Consider the following 17,003-nt stretch of genomic DNA (forward strand, 5'->3'; position numbering starts at 1 on the left):
GTTTGAGTTCTGCGTGATGACGTACACAAACAATTATTAAAATACACACAATAGATTATTTTTACAATATGATATATATATATCATATTGTAAAAATAATCTATTGTGTGTATTTTAACCACCTCCTTGTTAGTGTTAGAGTGTGTTGCGCTGGTCTGAGTGGATCAGACGCAGCAGTGCTGCTGGAGTTTTTACACCTCAGTGTCGCTGCTGGACTGAGAATCGTCCACCAACCCAGAACATCCAGCCAGCAGCGTCCTGTGACCGCTGATGAAGGACTAGAGGATGACCAGGCTGTGCAGCAGCCGGTGAGCCGTCGACAGTTCATGCAGGAGGTCACAGAAGAACCCAGATGAAAATATGAAGACCTGCAGGCCTCGCTTGCCTCAGTTGAGGTCACTGTACTCGATTCCACGATAAGAAATACACTGGGCAGAAATGGCGCTCAGAGGAGAGCTGCAAGGCGCAAACCACTGCTGAGCAAACAGAACGAGAAGGATCGTCTTGCATTTGCCAAAAACAAAAAAACATCTGGATGACCCTCCACACTTTTGGGACAATATTCTGTGGACTAATTCTTCATACATCACAATATGCAAAAGTTTGAATACCCCTGAACAATTTCGCGCTTTCTTGATTAAATATGCTGTTGTATCCTAGGTGATGCTAGACTATTGCAGTGGTATCCCAGGGAGTGGTTAATGTGTTGCTAGGATGTTGCAACGTTATCCCAGGCCGGTACTAAGGTGTTGCTTGGCCATTGCTATGGTACCCCATGTAGTTGCTACGGTGTTGCTAAGCAGTTTCTATTACATCTAAAGAGGTTGCTAAGATGTTGCAATGCTTGTCCTGTGGTTGCTTCGGTGTTGCTGTGGTATCCCAGCTGTAAGGGGTTGCTAAGCATTGCAGTCTCCCCCGTAGTTGCTATGGTATTGTTATGCAGTTTCAATGATGTCCAAAGTGGTTGCTATGGGCTGTTAGGCTGTTGCAAAGGTTTTCTTGTGGTTACTAAGGTGTTGCTGTGGTATTCCAGATAGTTGCTAAGGTGTTGCTTGGCCATAGCTATGGTATCCAACATGTTTGCTGCAGTGCACTTTCTATGATATCCAAATTGGTTACTAAGGTGTTGCTATGGTTTTTCTATTATGGCTAAGGTGTCGCTAGGCTGTTCCAGTAGTATCCCAGGCGGTTGCTATTGTGTAGCAATGATATCCCAGGGGGTTGCTAAGGTGCTGCTAGGCTGTTCCTGTTTTCCTTTGGAATGTAAGTATATATAATACCCCCCCCATCCCACCCTTACCCACACTCGTAGATATAATAGAGAACAAACTCAGTGAATGTGATGTAATTTATTACTTTTTAACAAGGCATAAATACAGTAGTGTTGTCATGTAAGCCAGTTGACCTCATCCATATTAAAACATTCAATGACACTAACTCACTCCAGCAATGACTTCCTAGCAAATACATACACACACATACACATCACATTATCCATAGCATACCATTATTAAATAACCCTCTCCTTTGTTAGGCCATTAACTTAATGTATACATTTTGACTGTAAAGCACTGATGTATTTTCTCACATAGTCTCAAGCAAGCGCAACACTCTAACTAACAACGTCGCACAAGGGTGACAGGATATGTGAAACTTTCTGGCATCAGACAAACAAATAGCTCCACCTCATTTTGAACAGCGTCACAAGACCAGACACAGTGAATCTGCCTGGACCCTCTGTCAGCGTTCTTTACAGCAGGGTTATAAATTGTCAATTGCACACGACTGGAAGTGACAAGCACTGAAGCTGCTGTTGCTGGGGCCGTGGAAGTGTGGTGTCGCTGTGGTTACTTCTGCTCACGTCTCCAGATGATGACCATGCCCGTTGCATCAGATGAGGCCAGCAGGCTCTCGTCACAGTTGAAGCTGACATCCAGCACAGGGCCGCTGTGACCCTGCAGCTTGTTTACGATGGCCTTAGTGTTGCGCTCCACGTCGAAGAAATAGACACAAGCATCTTCACTGCCGGTCACTGAAACAGGGCAGAGTATTAAACACATTAACTGACCGAGCACAGGTGACGCAAACACATGGTATAGATCATGAAACAAGCTTAATTAACCAGAAGACATTTGTCAAAAGTCAAAATACGAGATGATTTCAGTCTTACTTTTTTTATTTGGAGTAGCCAGGTAAGTTACTCAAACCTCATGGATGCTCAGTAGATTTTAATTTTGTGCAGTTTATATTGAATTTAAACTGCATATCTCACTTTTCCCCCCCAAACAGAAAAGATTGATGTAATATCCAAACACTGTAAAAGGGCACATGCCCTACATTTATCTTGCATTTTGTGTGCATTGATGTGTGCATGGTTTTATACACTAAATTAATTTTCAATCTTTATATCCCTTAGAATCAAACAGGTTGTTTAATTATAATTATTTTGGGCTAAAATGCAGAATATGTACATATATGTAAACGTTTCTTTATGACATCTCAAAAACAAATTCAATATATGGAAAGTAAGCTGCAAAAATAAAAATAAAAATTCTCCAAATATGGATTTTTGAAACTTCAGCAATTTTTTATAATAAAACACTACATCAAAGCTTTTCTGTGCCCTTTAAATTTTCAAAATGTAACATTTACTCCCCACTTCACAGTCCACTGTTTTAAAGTCATTGCTGCTGTGATATCACAAAAAACAAATGCGTTTACACACAGTATATCTGCGTATTTAACATACAACAGTCTGGATTCATCAATCCATGCTGAAGTTATAAGGACTGCTACTTGAACGAGGCACAACAAAGGGCAGCCTATCAGCGCTGAGCTCATTTACATCAGTCTTAAAAGATATAATAACAAGCAAGTGATACAGTTGAAAGAGCTTTCCTGGTTCATATGCAACTTCAGGTCTTAGCAGCAGCGAGATCAAATGTGTGATAGCACCAAGAGACAAGATATGGAAGAGCAAGACTGTAGAGCAAAAATCACCATCACCTTTTGTATTAAAAGAAAAAGCTGACTTTAACACAATAATGAAACAAAGCTCTTGATGAAATTAGTATTTTCATGCAAAGCTTTGATCAGCTGGTCTTACCAACACAGGCTCCCTGCCTGAAGGACATGAGTGGACAGAAGATGCTATGGAGAGGCTGGGAGCTATGCTGGATGGGGAAGCTCCTCTTCAGCTGCAGGGTGCCTTCATTATCCACAACCCTGCAGAGGTGCAACAACATTCATCAACAATTGCCACACCACAATTTCTCATTTTGCTTTAAAAGACACTAAAACTTTGGCATCATGTAGACTAAGATGGCCACGCTCATTTAACCACTGAATAGATGCAGATTTATATGCATTTTCATACATTTAAACATATTTACAGCAGTGGGTCTCAAACCAGTCCTGAGAAACTCCAGCCGGTCCACATTTTTGCTCCAATCTAATTCCAAAACAGAGGGATAAAAGAAAAATGTGGACCGTCTGGGGGATCCTGAGGACCGGCCTGTGAACCACTGATTTAAAGTGCTCATATCCTACATTTTTCTTGAATTTGATTTTTTTTCCCCTTGAAGTCCACTTTTGCATGGGTTTATTTTGCTAACCTCTTATTTATCCCTTAGAATTAAACACAGTGTTTTTGTTACTGTGTCTTTTAGACTAATATATGTAAATAAGTTACGTTCTGATTTGCAGCTTTGTTTCCATTCATGGCTTGCATGGACAGGAGAGTGAACGGTACATATTAAACCATAACAATATTTACACTGCATCTAACTCTTATTAACTAACTTTTATTCCAAAAAAATATGTTTTTTTCATGATATGGGCCCTTTAAAACCTATTTTAGTGTGTACTGGCAACAGTATCATTTCTGTTTCAAGTTTCAAAATCTAAAGAGCTTTAAAACAATAATATACGTAAAACACCAGAAACAAGGTGCTCCAAGTTCTCCCAGCCTTCTGTGGTTTTATCGGTGTATGACAAGCAAGCTGTCTCTATCCATAATGCAAGAGAACACTCTGATATTTGTAAGGTTAAATTGTTTTGTGCAATACCTTTGATAAAACTGCACTTTTGTGTAGTTCAGCTCTATTAATGGAGAATTGTCAGTCTACATCCACTCTTAAAATAAACGAAGCACTAACGAACTCCTCAATTCTAGCGTAAAAGCTTTTTAAGGGCCTTTTATATGCCTACAGCAGCCAAACACGTGCTAGCTAATTATAGGCATTTATTTTTTGCCTCAAGCAGTTGCATGAACACTTCAAAGTAGGAAGTAGGATGTTTTGGGTTGTCATGAACGCAGTAAATGTATGCGAGTTCACACCTGTAGAGCAGCAGTTTGTTGATGCAGGCATTGATAAGCAAAGAAGGGTCCCGAGCCTCTCGGCTGATCCAGGAACGGGCAGAGATGCTGGAGATGGAGCTTCCCTCACTCACCACCAGCCTCTTGGCTTTGGTCAGCTTCCCTGAGCAATGAACTCAATCTCAGGACAGGCACAACTCTTTCCTTCATACTGCTGAAGTACTGGACAGTACGAATACAATCCAATACCACATGCTGTCGTATGCAAACGTTTAGACATCAAGCGAAAAGAAGAAGACACAACCACTGCAGCCACCTATTTATAACAATGAAATACCTGCAAAGGTAAATCCATAGTTTTTTCTATTTGCTTAACTTAAAAAAAAGGATTTGCGGCATGTATAGAAGTTTGGACGTTGTACAATGCCTATACTTGGTATATCTCAGCTTGCAGCTTTTTGTAGCCAGCTAGGAGTCTTTCTGTTCTTGTTTTTTCTTTGCAGAACACTCTGAGCTCTGCAGTATTCTTGGAGTGTCTTGCAGGCACAGCATGTTTGAGATTTATCTACAGATTCTCAATGTTCAACGTTCAAATCAGTGGATTTTGAGGGACGTTCAAAAAGTTTCAGCTTACATTTGCCGGAGGAGTTCATGGTGGATTTTAAGGTTTGTTTTAGTTCACTGCCGTTTTGTACACACCAGCATCTTTTCAGCTTCAGTTTATTTATGTACTGTGTCACATTTGCTTCCAGAATCGTTGATGTTTTTGTGGAATCCTTACTTCCAACTACCCATGCAGTTTTTTTTGTGATATTGGCTTCCATGCAACCGCAAAGCATAACAGATTCACTCCTATGGTTTTATCAAATGCTGCTACTTGCTGCTTCTACTTCATCCATCCACCACACTTGTATCCAAAATGCCCATCTAGAAGCCGTTTTGCATTCTTTTGTGATGAGGTCACAGGTAAGGCTTCCTTCTGGTGCCTCTTCCTTCCAGTCAATGTTTGTGCAAGCAAAGTGGCACAGTAGAATGGAGCACCACCACTTCTGCATCAGCTAAATGCACTACTCCTTTGCTGTCATGAGGGGGTTTTGCTTTGCTATTCTGGCCAACAGACGAGCAGTTCTATCTAAGAGTTTTCTTGGTCTTCCAATATCTTGCCGTGACTTCTTCAAGTCCTCTTAACCACTGAAACGGAAACCACTGTCTGAAGTGTCTTTTTATAGCCTCTAACATTGTCAATTCTTGACCTGCCTAACCAGTTCTAATGAATTAATTAAGGCCTAATATGTTGTTAATGTTCTGAAACTTTATAACAGGAAGGGTGCCCAAACTTTTGCATGTACTATTTTTTTTCGTATTTTTAAGGAAATCAAATATAAAGTAACTGTACCAACATTTGCAGAAAAAAGATTGCTGCAGAGATTATTTTTAACTCTTTTCAATTAAAAAAATGTAAAAATATAGATAATTTGGCTAGGTGTGCCCAAACTTTTGCATACAACTTCACATACAGCACTACTGTACATGCTATTTGAGAACTACTCAGTCTTTCCAGCACTAATTCTTTTTCTAGAAGATCTGCATCTCACTACCTGTAGCCATGTCAAAGAGGAAGGAGAAGATGCTCCCTCTATCATCCCCTGCCCACAGGATTCTTCCTGGAGCATCAAACGAGAGAGACAGCACCCGACCAGTCAGTTTACTGGAGCCTCCCTTTACTTTCTTCCCTGTAGAGATGTTCACCACCTGCAGCAGGTGTTTACTGTTGCCAACCTTTAAATAAGAAGGAAGAGATGTATATATTCTGCAGCAAAACCTTATTCAACTTAAACCAAATACCACAGGTTCGATGTTTTGAACTGCAGTGTGAAACGGCTGCTTAACAAACAGAAAACAGTAACTCGTACAAAGCCTTTGGCGGCATGACTTGGATTTCTCTATGGGAATAATCAATCCGCTTAGACCCTTGGCTCCAAAAATGGGCACGATGAATTCACAACCTTTTGTTTTGGTTACGATTCTTTAGCAAAGAAAGGCACCGTGTACCATAAACCCTTAAAACAAATTGTGGAGGACCATAGACAATAAAAACACTACACCATGCATCTTTCATCTTTGTATTGCAAAGTAATCCTACACATTTTTTAGTCTGGCCATAATATTAGCACATATTTGAATGAATAATATTATAACTACCCCTATTCACTAGCAGCACTCACCACAGTGAGGTTGTTGTTCATGGGCTGGAATGTGCAGCAGAGCAGCTCGCTGGCCTCTGGATCGACCACTTCACGGATGCAGCGTCCATCCTCTGTGTTCCAGATGCGTAATGTGCCGTCCTGTGATGTGGACACAATGATGTCGTTGCTAAGCGACCAGGCGAAGTCAGTCACAGGCCCTGCATGTCCTTTCAGCGTCACCTTTACAGTCGGCGGGGATGGGGACAGAGTCATGATTGATAAGGTGCCGTCCAACGAGCAGCAAGCAAGGAGATGCTTGTCGTCATTGGCAAACTGTAGCCGAGGAACTGAGGACACAAAACAGTCACAGAGGATAAGAGTGAGTGGACAAAAATATCGACCTTTGATGTAAAGCTTAGCACACATAACTTAAAAGAGTCTGGAAACACCAACCAAAGGAAGGGGATTCCTTCTTTTCTATTTTCCATAGAGTAGCAGTGAATCTATTACAATTGTGGAATACTGCACATGAGTTTATCTTTCTTTTCTTTTCTTCAGGTATCCCCCTGTTGGCTTGACGCAGCTTTGCACACTCCTGCCATCCTTTCAAGCAGCTTTATGAAGAGGCACCTGGGATGCTGTTCCAGGAGGCTTGAAGAAGCTCCACATATAATGGAGACTTTGTTGGTCCCAGAAAACTACTTCTTGAAGCGCATTTAAAAAATAAGTTTTACATTTGAAATGTTTGTTTTGGAAATAAATTTATACACAGATACCAACGTTATGTTTTAATTTGTCTTTAAAAAAATATTGCATGTAAAGTTTTGGGGATGTATTTCCAGTAAAGATTTGTGAAAACTGACTTCTAGTCTTTGTTAACAATTTTAGCCTCATAAATGCAGCACTAAACTATAGAATCAAATTCATATTCTGAAGAATTGATTGTGGGGGGGATGAATTTACACAATTTTCAACACATTTCCACGTGTAGTCAATCGGCCTGTACCTGTCTGGTGCCTGAACTTTGGTTCTTTAACTTAGCACAGGATAAGGCTATAAAGCCACACACTTAAACAAGACAGTTCTTCAAGAGTTCTTTAGTAAAGAAAATGATTCTATATAGAACCATTAACAATCAATAAACCCTTTACATGATTAAGGGGTCCTTTGCAAAACGGTTCTTTAGACTAATGGATAAGCCTTCTGTATAGTTCTACATAATACTTTATGAAAAAGGGTTCTATATAGCACCATTTTCAAAAAGATTCTATACAAAACCATCTATTGCACATTTTCCATTGATCTGAAGAACCATTTCACTGTGTAAAGAACCTGTCAATCATGCAAAGGGCTTTTTGATTCTTCATGGTTCTATATAGAGCCGTTTTCTTTACTAAAAAGATCTTCAGGGGTTCTTAAGTGTGTAGCACTGCTTACTAACAATAGCCATCCAAATCTTTTCTGTTAACGCATGCCCAAAACGTCTCTCAACTCATCCAAACCGCATCTAGCTCTTCATTAAAGTTTAGGACACAGTATGACTTACTATAAACTAAAAAATGAACAAAACTTCACCATGTAGCTGATTGTTGAACTATTTTAGATGACAGATGCTGAATTCTGACTCATCTTCGCAAGCATGCATGCCACACAGTCATACAGTTACAGACAGCACAGATTACAGAACTTCTGTGGTTTCTATTTAAAAACAACTTAATCTTTAACTTTCTTTAGATATATGAATATACAAAGAAATAAAAACAGAACTCATAAATGTAACCTAGCATCTGTATGATGCGCATGAATGTAAAAGGGAGTCTAATTCTCCCAATCAAATTTGACACAAAATACCTGTTGTCTAAAGCAACTGCCTGCTGCATTTAGCTATGCTGTAATGTTTTGTTCATTTTTATAGCTCACAGTAAGTCATGCAGTGTCCTAATCCTGACAAATCTGTGCAACATTAATAAAGACTTGGATACAGTGGAGCGAGCCGAGAGGTTTCTGGAGATGTACTTACAGCAGATTTGGGTGACTATTGATTTCTAGTGTTTCTTAACAATATCAACCTTGTAGCTCTAGTGCTAAACTAAAGAGGCAAGAGTTGGACACCAACCATGTTTTGGCCGATCGAATGCATCTCAGGTAAGAGGAAAATTGTGTACATTTGATTTTCTGTCAAACTCTTCCTTTGAACATTAGGCTTTAGATCAAAGTGTCTATAAGATCATGAAACACGCATTCAATCAATTGGGTTCAACGTACTTATTACAAACTAATGGAGCTGAAAAAAAAAAAATAAAAGCATGCAGCACTTCGCAGAAAAGGCCCTGAGAAAGATTTACACCTCTGATTTAGTGCTCTCACCAGCTGAGTCGACATGTTGGTCGAAGATGTGGTGCATGCCAGCGAAGGCATAATTCTCACTGAGAGTGGTGTCACCTGCCATAGCACGACTCGCCTCTGCCACAGAAGTGGGCACCAGGCTGCCCGGAGGCCTGAAAAATAAAAAATAAAAAAATCACAGTAGCAGCTGCACAGAGAGTTAAAGAAGGTTTGTATAAGGCATTTCTTTAATGAAACCGGCCCCTTAGACAACCACTGGTATGTCCCAGGAGCAAGCAAACACAGTAAGGTCTGCAGGTTTTAAAGACACTGAAACAGAGGGCAATAGTAGATAATTACAGCATATTTAATATCACTTAATAACTTCTTCTTGTTCTAAATATACTACCATTTAGTGTCTATTGATGCTTCAATTCACAAGTACTTCTTAGTATTACTACAACCCCATTTCCAAAAAAGTTGGGATGGGGGCAAACAAGTTTCTCCAAAATGGTACGTTTTCTCAACTTTCAATGTAAGTTAACATAAAGAGGTTCTATTTCAAGTGATTGTGGAGCATTTCTATTGGTCCAGTCATCATTAAACCTTCACACAATGCCAAGGAGAACCACTGTTTTTAAATTATTTTCAAGATTAAAAATTCAAGAGTTTTACTGTCATATGCACAGCAAAACAGGCAGTTACACTGTACAATGAAATATTCTTACTTTGCTGTTCCTCCATTCACCAAATATAATCTTAATATAATATTAGAAAAAAAAAAAAATATATATATATATATAAGAACACTAAAAACAATAGTAAAATAATTTATTTTGTTATTAATTATTTTAAATGACTTATTTTGAAAAATAAAATGGAACAACAAAAGTGGAAATACATTTTTTTTTAAAAACTGTGGTGATACGAAACGTGTATATGTCTCATTCAGAAGCTGGTGATCAGCTATGTACCTCTCCTCGTACACCGCTCTGTTCATTTGGGCCTGCAGCTGGTAAGAACCACGACTCACTGACCGCCGATGACCTCGAGCACCCTGAGCACGGGGGTCCTCCTCAAAGTCCTGGTACAGAGAGAGAGGGGAAGGAAGGAGTGGAAGATGGAAGGAAAAGAAAGAAGATAAAAGGAGATGGGGGGGGGGTGAGAAAGGAAACAAGGGAAGAAAAGTATTGGGACAGAAAAAGAGACAGAAAAAAGGTGGGAGAAAATAAAAATAAAGAGAAAAAGAGAGGTGATGGAAGAGGTGGAAGGAGAGAAGAAAGATGGAGAGAGGAACTCGGAGAGTTGATCTGGTGGGCAAGTCTACGTTAACAAGTACAAGCCATGCACACTGATCACACCAGTTTCAGAGACCACCAAACTGCGAAACACACACAACACAGTTCACATGCAATTCATCAAAGCGCAGAATAATAACTGCACAATCACAGATGAGATAAGCACAGTCTTTAGTGCAGAACAAAAGCCTCCATATCAAATCAGTGCGCATGCACAGGGGGTTTGTGAGGGGGCTGACCAAACATCTAAGCTTCAAATTCACTGCCTCAACACCAAGCTCCTGATTCGCTGGCAGTTCTCCTGGATAGAGTGCAAGTTAATTGGAAGCAATGATGTTAATACAGTATCAAAAAAATTAATAATAAAATACTGTTTGAAATATAACTTCCCTACCGAGGAACTTTCATCTGGCATTTTTATGATATGTTTAGTGTCAGTAGATTTAGCATATTTTAATTGTGCCTTTGTGAGATTTCAATCTCATCAATTCTGTGATATTTCAGTTCGAAAGTGATGATATAAACTAATGTTAACAAGTCTAAAATCATAATTCAAATATCTGAGATCACTGATTTTTAATAAAAATGTTTAAAATGATAACAATTATACTATCAGGATGCTGTTACTGCTATTCTATTACTAAAAAACAGAAACGTTTAATGGGTCAAGACTGACGAACAGAGCTGTGAGGGCCACCAAACTGTCTGAGAGCCCTGCAGAACATTGAGAATGAAACTAAATAAATAAAAAATTAAATAAATTTAGATAAATCCAGAATACCTTATATCAAGAAGTAATTGAAATAAATATTTACAAAATATTATTTCTCATAACTCTATGGTGTCCCCAAAATGTCAAAATATGAAATAAAAAAACATCTTAAAATACATTCTGGTGTCTAGATTGTAGTATTTTAATCTACATTGTAGTTAAATTTGAATAAAATAACAATTATTAATTTGTCAAGTGATGCAAAATGTTTGAACAGTAGTGTTTACCAACATTCATTACTATTAATGTTGAATGTCAGGCTCAAAAGTAGATTTTGAGCATTTGTACTTGCTGAATGTAAACGTTGATGTTTACAATATTCCTATATCAGGTGGTTATTATTATTATAAGAGGCGGTTTAAGTTTTTGTATTTTGTGTGAGGTTTTATACGAGGCGAATCATGCTACAATGTGTTGTAAGACTTTATATGAGATGGTTCTGTTTTTCTATTGTTTACAGCTTTCATCTTTTAACGTAAACATTTCATATTCCATATCAAAAACCGAATCTAATCTTGAGCTCATAATCAAGGCTGTATTAATCTTCAACATTTGTATCATCACACCCCTAGTCAATTGTATTTCTTCTGATAAGCGCAATATCAATGCTCTCATAAGGGAATGCTTTCTGTTTTCCATCTGTCTATTCCTCCATCTGTCTCTCTGCAGCCTGGCGCTAACCTCCATGCGGTCCAGTGTGGTGCGGGAGCTGCGCACACTGCTGGCTCTGAAGCTGCTCTGCTCTGACAGCGGCCCGTATCGCAGGGCGAGCAGCTGGCTGCGCAGACGCAGGTACTGCCTGCGCAGCCCCGGCTCAAAGCCACACTTGGCGTTCTCGCGGAGCAGCTGGCTGCGCCGGCGGATGTACTGCGTGCGGAACTGGGGGAACGTAGGCGTGCGGTAAGCATTGTACCTGAGGCGAGGGAGCACGAGACAGAGACAAAGAACACACGGAGACAGAGAACACACAGAGAGAAAGAGAGAGAGAATGGAGAGATGAAAACTAACAACTTAAACAGAACTCAAATTTAACCAGCGCACAATAGGGCTGTCACTACAGACTATATGAGTACTCTGTCGGTTCTTTTGATAGTTATCGGAAAAGATAACAGTGTGAAAAGGGCCAAACGATAAAGAAATCAATAACAAAATTAATTTAAGTATTAATATATATGCATAGTCTTTCAAATATTCAAAACTTTCAGGACTTTAAAGCACCCATATCCTACACTGATTTCTACGTGACCGTTCTCCAGGCTCTCTTCATCCCTTAGAATTAAACAGGCTTTTTTTGTTACTGTGCCTTTAAGACTGAACTCTGTTCATTGGCTGCCTTGTTTTGTGCCTCATGCATTCTAAAACAGCAGTCTAATACATTCGTTATGGCTACGTTCACATTAGCATGTTGAAATGGCATAAATCTGATTTTTGCCCTAACATGACTCAGATCTGATGTTTTCAGGGCTGTGTGGACACAAATCTGATCTTTTCAAATCTGATCTGAGCCACTTTCATGTGTGGTCCTATATCAGATACATATCCGATTTGTGGCTCTGTGACCTAAACGTGACGCTCAGATCGGAATTCATGTGCTTTTTTTACTGCACGTGCGGCAGTTTAGAATTACCAGGGAGCAGCACCGAACAGAAGTTAAAGCCTGTAAACGGTGGAAAAGCAGCTCATCTCACCTTTTTCTCCTTCGTCTCACTCTAATAATGAAGCTGAGAGCTGATCAGAGTTAATGATCTTCTCAATGAAGCTTGTTCTGCTCATCAGTTTGTGCTGATGATGCATGGGATTCATTCACGTGACTTTACTGACTAGGACGTGCACATGAGGGTCATTTCAGGACACCAGTTCACTCACATCAATGAATATTTGAATCATTTACCTAAACAAGTGTGAACCATCCTGCCAGAGAGATCGAATTTGAGCAAAAAATCATATTTACGCAATGAGGCTTGTAATGTGAATGTTGCCTATAACTTCAGGATGGATAGGTGGGCCTAAACTGCCCAACAACAGGCATCTGACAAGAGCACTAGCTGGTTTTTGTGACATCACAAAAACAATTAATTCAAAACTTTTTTTTTGCAGCTTACTTTCTATATATGGACTGTATGAGCATCTCATTTTAAAAGAAATGTTTCATGATACAGGCCATTTAAATAGGCTTCGTTAATTGTATATAAATATTTATCAGGCTCGGCTTCTGTAGGAGAATTTAAAATATGTATTACAGTCATATCCGTCAAAACACCACTGCAGATTTATCGAGAAGGTAGCTTTTATTCAACGATCAATCTTAATTTGATATAATTTCATGAGTAATTGTGACAGCCCTATTATGCACACCAGTTTGCAAAGGAATCAAACATAACATAAACTAGGGATATAAAACATAACATAAGGTAATTATGTTACTCATAAACTGCAATTGGAATATGTAGTAATAACATTGCAAAACTGTCCATACTGGGCAGCCGTACTGATTACTGGACTGCAGCCTTCTTAAGGCAATAGGTGATTTCATTAAATAGTGCCCTGTTGCACTGCATCCCTCGTCACATCAATCTCAAAGCTTGTAACATTGCCTATCAATGAGCAAGTCCTGACATTCAGTAATGAATGATAAAGTAATTACACTAAACATAACAAATTAGACACACTTTAACACTATATGTCCAAAAGTTTGTAGACATCTGCTCTCTTCTTCAGAAATGAAGGGGATTAATAATTAGTTTGTCCTTCTTTCCTGTAAGGATATAGTACAGAAATTTGCAGCCTCTACTCTTCAGTGAAGGCTTTATTCTAGATATTGGAACACTGCTGTAAGGATGTGATTGCATTCAGCCACAAGAGCATCAGTGAGGTCAGGTACTGATGTTAGATGATCAGTTCTGGATCACAAACTCATGTCAAAGTTACTGGATGGAACTCCATCACTCCAGAGAATGCAGTTCCACTGCTCCACAGCCCAATGCTGGGGGGCTTTATAACCCTCTAGCTAGGGTTGGGCTTTTGTGATATAACATTTATAAGAAAGGTTCGATAAATTTTCAATGTAATACACCATTTTCACTCTTCCACGTTCTAGCGACAGCCCTGGTGGTGTTTTCTACCGCAAGGAAAGCGGCACTTCTCTGCTGTCGCCAGGAGAGGGGGGGGGGGGTAACTGAGTCTTCAGTTACATCTCAAACGTGGAGTTGCCTGTTTGAGTGGAGCAACGGGCAATCAGTTCTCTTGTGATCAAGTGTGAGTGACAATTTAAGTGGCGTGGCTGAGCTGACCTACATTGAACTCACCTCTTTGTGTACATCCTAACCAGCTTTCATCTGGAGCTGGTGTTTGAATACTGTGATATGCTCTCACATGGATGTGGTTGGAGTGATAGTAGTAAGGCAGCGTGATCCATCACTTGAGTTGACATTGTTGAGAAATTAAACAGTTTAGCTCTGTTATTGGCCACTTGTTTAGCCTTTGTAGCCAAGCTCTCGTCACCTGACAGCTAAAAATGATATTTTCTTTCTTAAATTATGACTATTACATAAACTGCGGCTGTGTTTTTCCCCATCTGGTAAAAACGATTAATCAGAAACTTTCTCCCACTCTCCCATGACAGATCTGTGAAATGTTCCACTGTTTGACGAGTGCTTGTCATGCTCTGACCATAAAGGGTAGTTTAAAACCACAAGTAACCACCCAAGAGCAAACATCAGCCTTCAAACCTGAAAGAAATAATGATTTGAAATTTATCGCGATGTGTATCGGTATCGAACAATATGAATTTGGTTTATCGTGATCGCCATATCGCCCAGCTCTTCCCCTAGCCCACGCTTGGCACTGGGCATGGTGACCTTAGGTTTAAGTGTGGCTTCTCCAGAGCATCCCATTCTACTCTACTGGTAAATGCTTTTCTACTGAGATTATGCAATACGTTATTCTGAAACTAACAGCCTGTCCACCTTATACTAACTGAAGTGACGAATTAAAACAGGTGTCTAAATACTTCTGGACATGTAGTGTGTCTGTCAATCGCATCAGTCATTCTGATAAGCACTCATCAGCTCTCACCTTGCGTCCACTGCCAGCACTTGTTGCCAAACTGCAGCCATTCCACACAAGCTGAGGGCAGCAGGGTTCACGCCAGGTCCCTTCAGAAAAGAGAAAAACAGAACCATATCACACTCACATAAACGAGAATATCTAGAATATTTACACACAAAGATGCTTCTTCAAGCGTTCCTTAGTAAATGGTTCTGTTTAGAAGGGTTCCTTAGTAAATGGTTCTGCTCAGAACCATGTCATGCTTCAATTGCTCTTTGCATGGTGAAATGGATGAAGAAGGTATGTGGTTCTACATAGAAAAGGTTTTACGCAGCACCAACACTGTTCTTCTATTGTTACAAGCTTGATATGATAACAATGACAGAACACATTCTGGCGCTATGTAGAACTACTTCTATGTAGAACCATGTACGATTTCACCATGCAAAGAGCAATTTAAGCGTGAAATGGTTCTACATACACCGATGGTTCTTCAAGGATTCTCTAGTAAAGTAGTATAGTGCCACAAACTCAAGGAACCCTATGCAGGTAAAACAGTTCTTCAGACTGATGGAGAATGTGCTGTCAATGGTTCTGTATTTAACCTTTCTGAAAAGGGTTTTTCAGTTGTTCCAAGCTTGCCATCATAACAATCGCAGAACCCCTTTTGGTGCTAAATCGAACCGTTTATACACAGAACCATATACTGCACACTCTCAATCAATCTGAAGAACCACATCACCGTGCAAATAACCTTTTAATCATGCAAAGGGTTCTTTGAGTGTTACGGTTCTACTTGCAGCATTTGCTTTACTCAAGAACCCATAAAAACATCTTTTTAAGCAGTTCAGAACAGTGGCCCACCGCCCTGCACATGTCAGTGCTTTTTCCTGCCACTTCAACTCAGTAACAGGCTGGTAATGAGCGGGTTAGTTCTGAAAGCACTGATGGGTGCAGGGCAGTGGTTCTCCAGGACCGGAGCCGAGGAACACCGCTCTAGAACATCTATCTAGTGCAGCTCTTGCTAATGTTATGGCTCCAAAGCTGGATATTCCCTACACTCGACAAGACCGGAGAGAGACTCATGTCAACGCAGCGCTGTCTGCACAAAGTAAGGCAAAAATGTGTTCATCTAATCGCCGAAACCCAAACCGCCCGGTCAAAAACACAAGCCGTCCTGCGAGGCGGCAGTTAGCTGCTCGGCTACGGAAACCACCCAGCTAGCAGTTAGCGCAGGAGCTAATGGGCAACACCCAGCGTGACGGAGCGGAGCGCCGGCCAAACAAACCGTGTCAGCTACTTCAACTGACGCCATTAGGCGATGCCGAGCCCGTGTCTCCTGCTGAACCGCGTGGCTTCTACTGTAATGTGTATTTTGTTGTACAGCGCTCCTACCTCCAAATCCTCACCGGCTCATTTTGCCTGGACGGACGGATACAGTCACGTGACCGCCGTTTTCCCGTCGCCTGGAATCGCGCTGATCCCTATACCATCCGCACAGATCCGGTCAAGCGTCATTGTTCTCGGATCAGCAGTTCTGACCAGTCGTGCGTTATTATTAACCTCTTAATTATCCTTACACAAACAGCGGATTTCAGCTTCTGCAGGAATATGTGAAGTGTAATATCTTCTAATAACTACTTACTATTTTCCCTTCATTAAGAGAAAGTAAGGCACACTTATTTGATACTAAGTCATAATTACTAGACAGTGAGCTCATACAGTAAGTATGAACTGCTAAGTCACAATTAAGTCAAAGGCATTATTATGAGATGCTAATAAATATTTATTCATTTTATATTAAATTCTATTAATATTCTATTAATAGTCTGTGAGCTTGTCTCGTCTGTTTAGTCTGTTACATGCCATACATGTGTGACTCACCAAGACAGATTATATGTGTAATATTCTAGGCAAAATAAAGCGAGTCATAAATATGACACAGTAAGTCATTATTGTGAGATTATTATGAGATAATCTGAATCTCATTATAATAAGATGCTAAGTCATAATTATGAGAAAGTAAGTGAGAAAGTGACATAATTGTGATATAGGAT

General features: G+C 39.9%; 1 protein-coding gene across 4 annotated transcripts in view; it reads right to left on the reverse strand.

Moving 5' to 3' along the window:
• Positions 1-1,330: 1,330 nt before the first annotated feature.
• Positions 1,331-17,003, reverse strand: part of wdr13 (WD repeat domain 13) — a 30,905-nt gene continuing 15,232 nt past the window's right edge. The window contains exons 1-10 of one of the 4 annotated variants that reach the window (XM_017718187.2): positions 16,342-16,450; positions 14,974-15,053; positions 11,581-11,812; positions 9,804-9,913; positions 8,872-9,002; positions 6,544-6,851; positions 5,917-6,097; positions 4,340-4,481; positions 3,107-3,225; positions 1,331-2,032 (exon numbers count right to left, since the gene is read on the reverse strand). In XM_017718187.2, coding sequence (XP_017573676.1) covers positions 1,848-2,032; positions 3,107-3,225; positions 4,340-4,481; positions 5,917-6,097; positions 6,544-6,851; positions 8,872-9,002; positions 9,804-9,913; positions 11,581-11,812; positions 14,974-15,014 — 1,449 coding nt within the window. In that variant the 5' untranslated portion in view covers positions 15,015-15,053; positions 16,342-16,450 and the 3' untranslated portion in view covers positions 1,331-1,847. Of the gene's footprint in view, positions 2,033-3,106; positions 3,226-4,339; positions 4,482-5,916; positions 6,098-6,543; positions 6,852-8,871; positions 9,003-9,803; positions 9,914-11,580; positions 11,813-14,973; positions 15,054-16,005; positions 16,143-16,234; positions 16,271-16,341; positions 16,451-17,003 lie in introns of those variants that run through there. The other 3 variants (XM_017718186.2, XM_017718185.2, XM_037535641.1) reach the window with 3 other exon arrangements.

This window comes from Pygocentrus nattereri, chromosome 28 (assembly GCF_015220715.1).
Source record: "Pygocentrus nattereri isolate fPygNat1 chromosome 28, fPygNat1.pri, whole genome shotgun sequence".
NCBI lineage: Eukaryota > Metazoa > Chordata > Actinopteri > Characiformes > Serrasalmidae > Pygocentrus > Pygocentrus nattereri.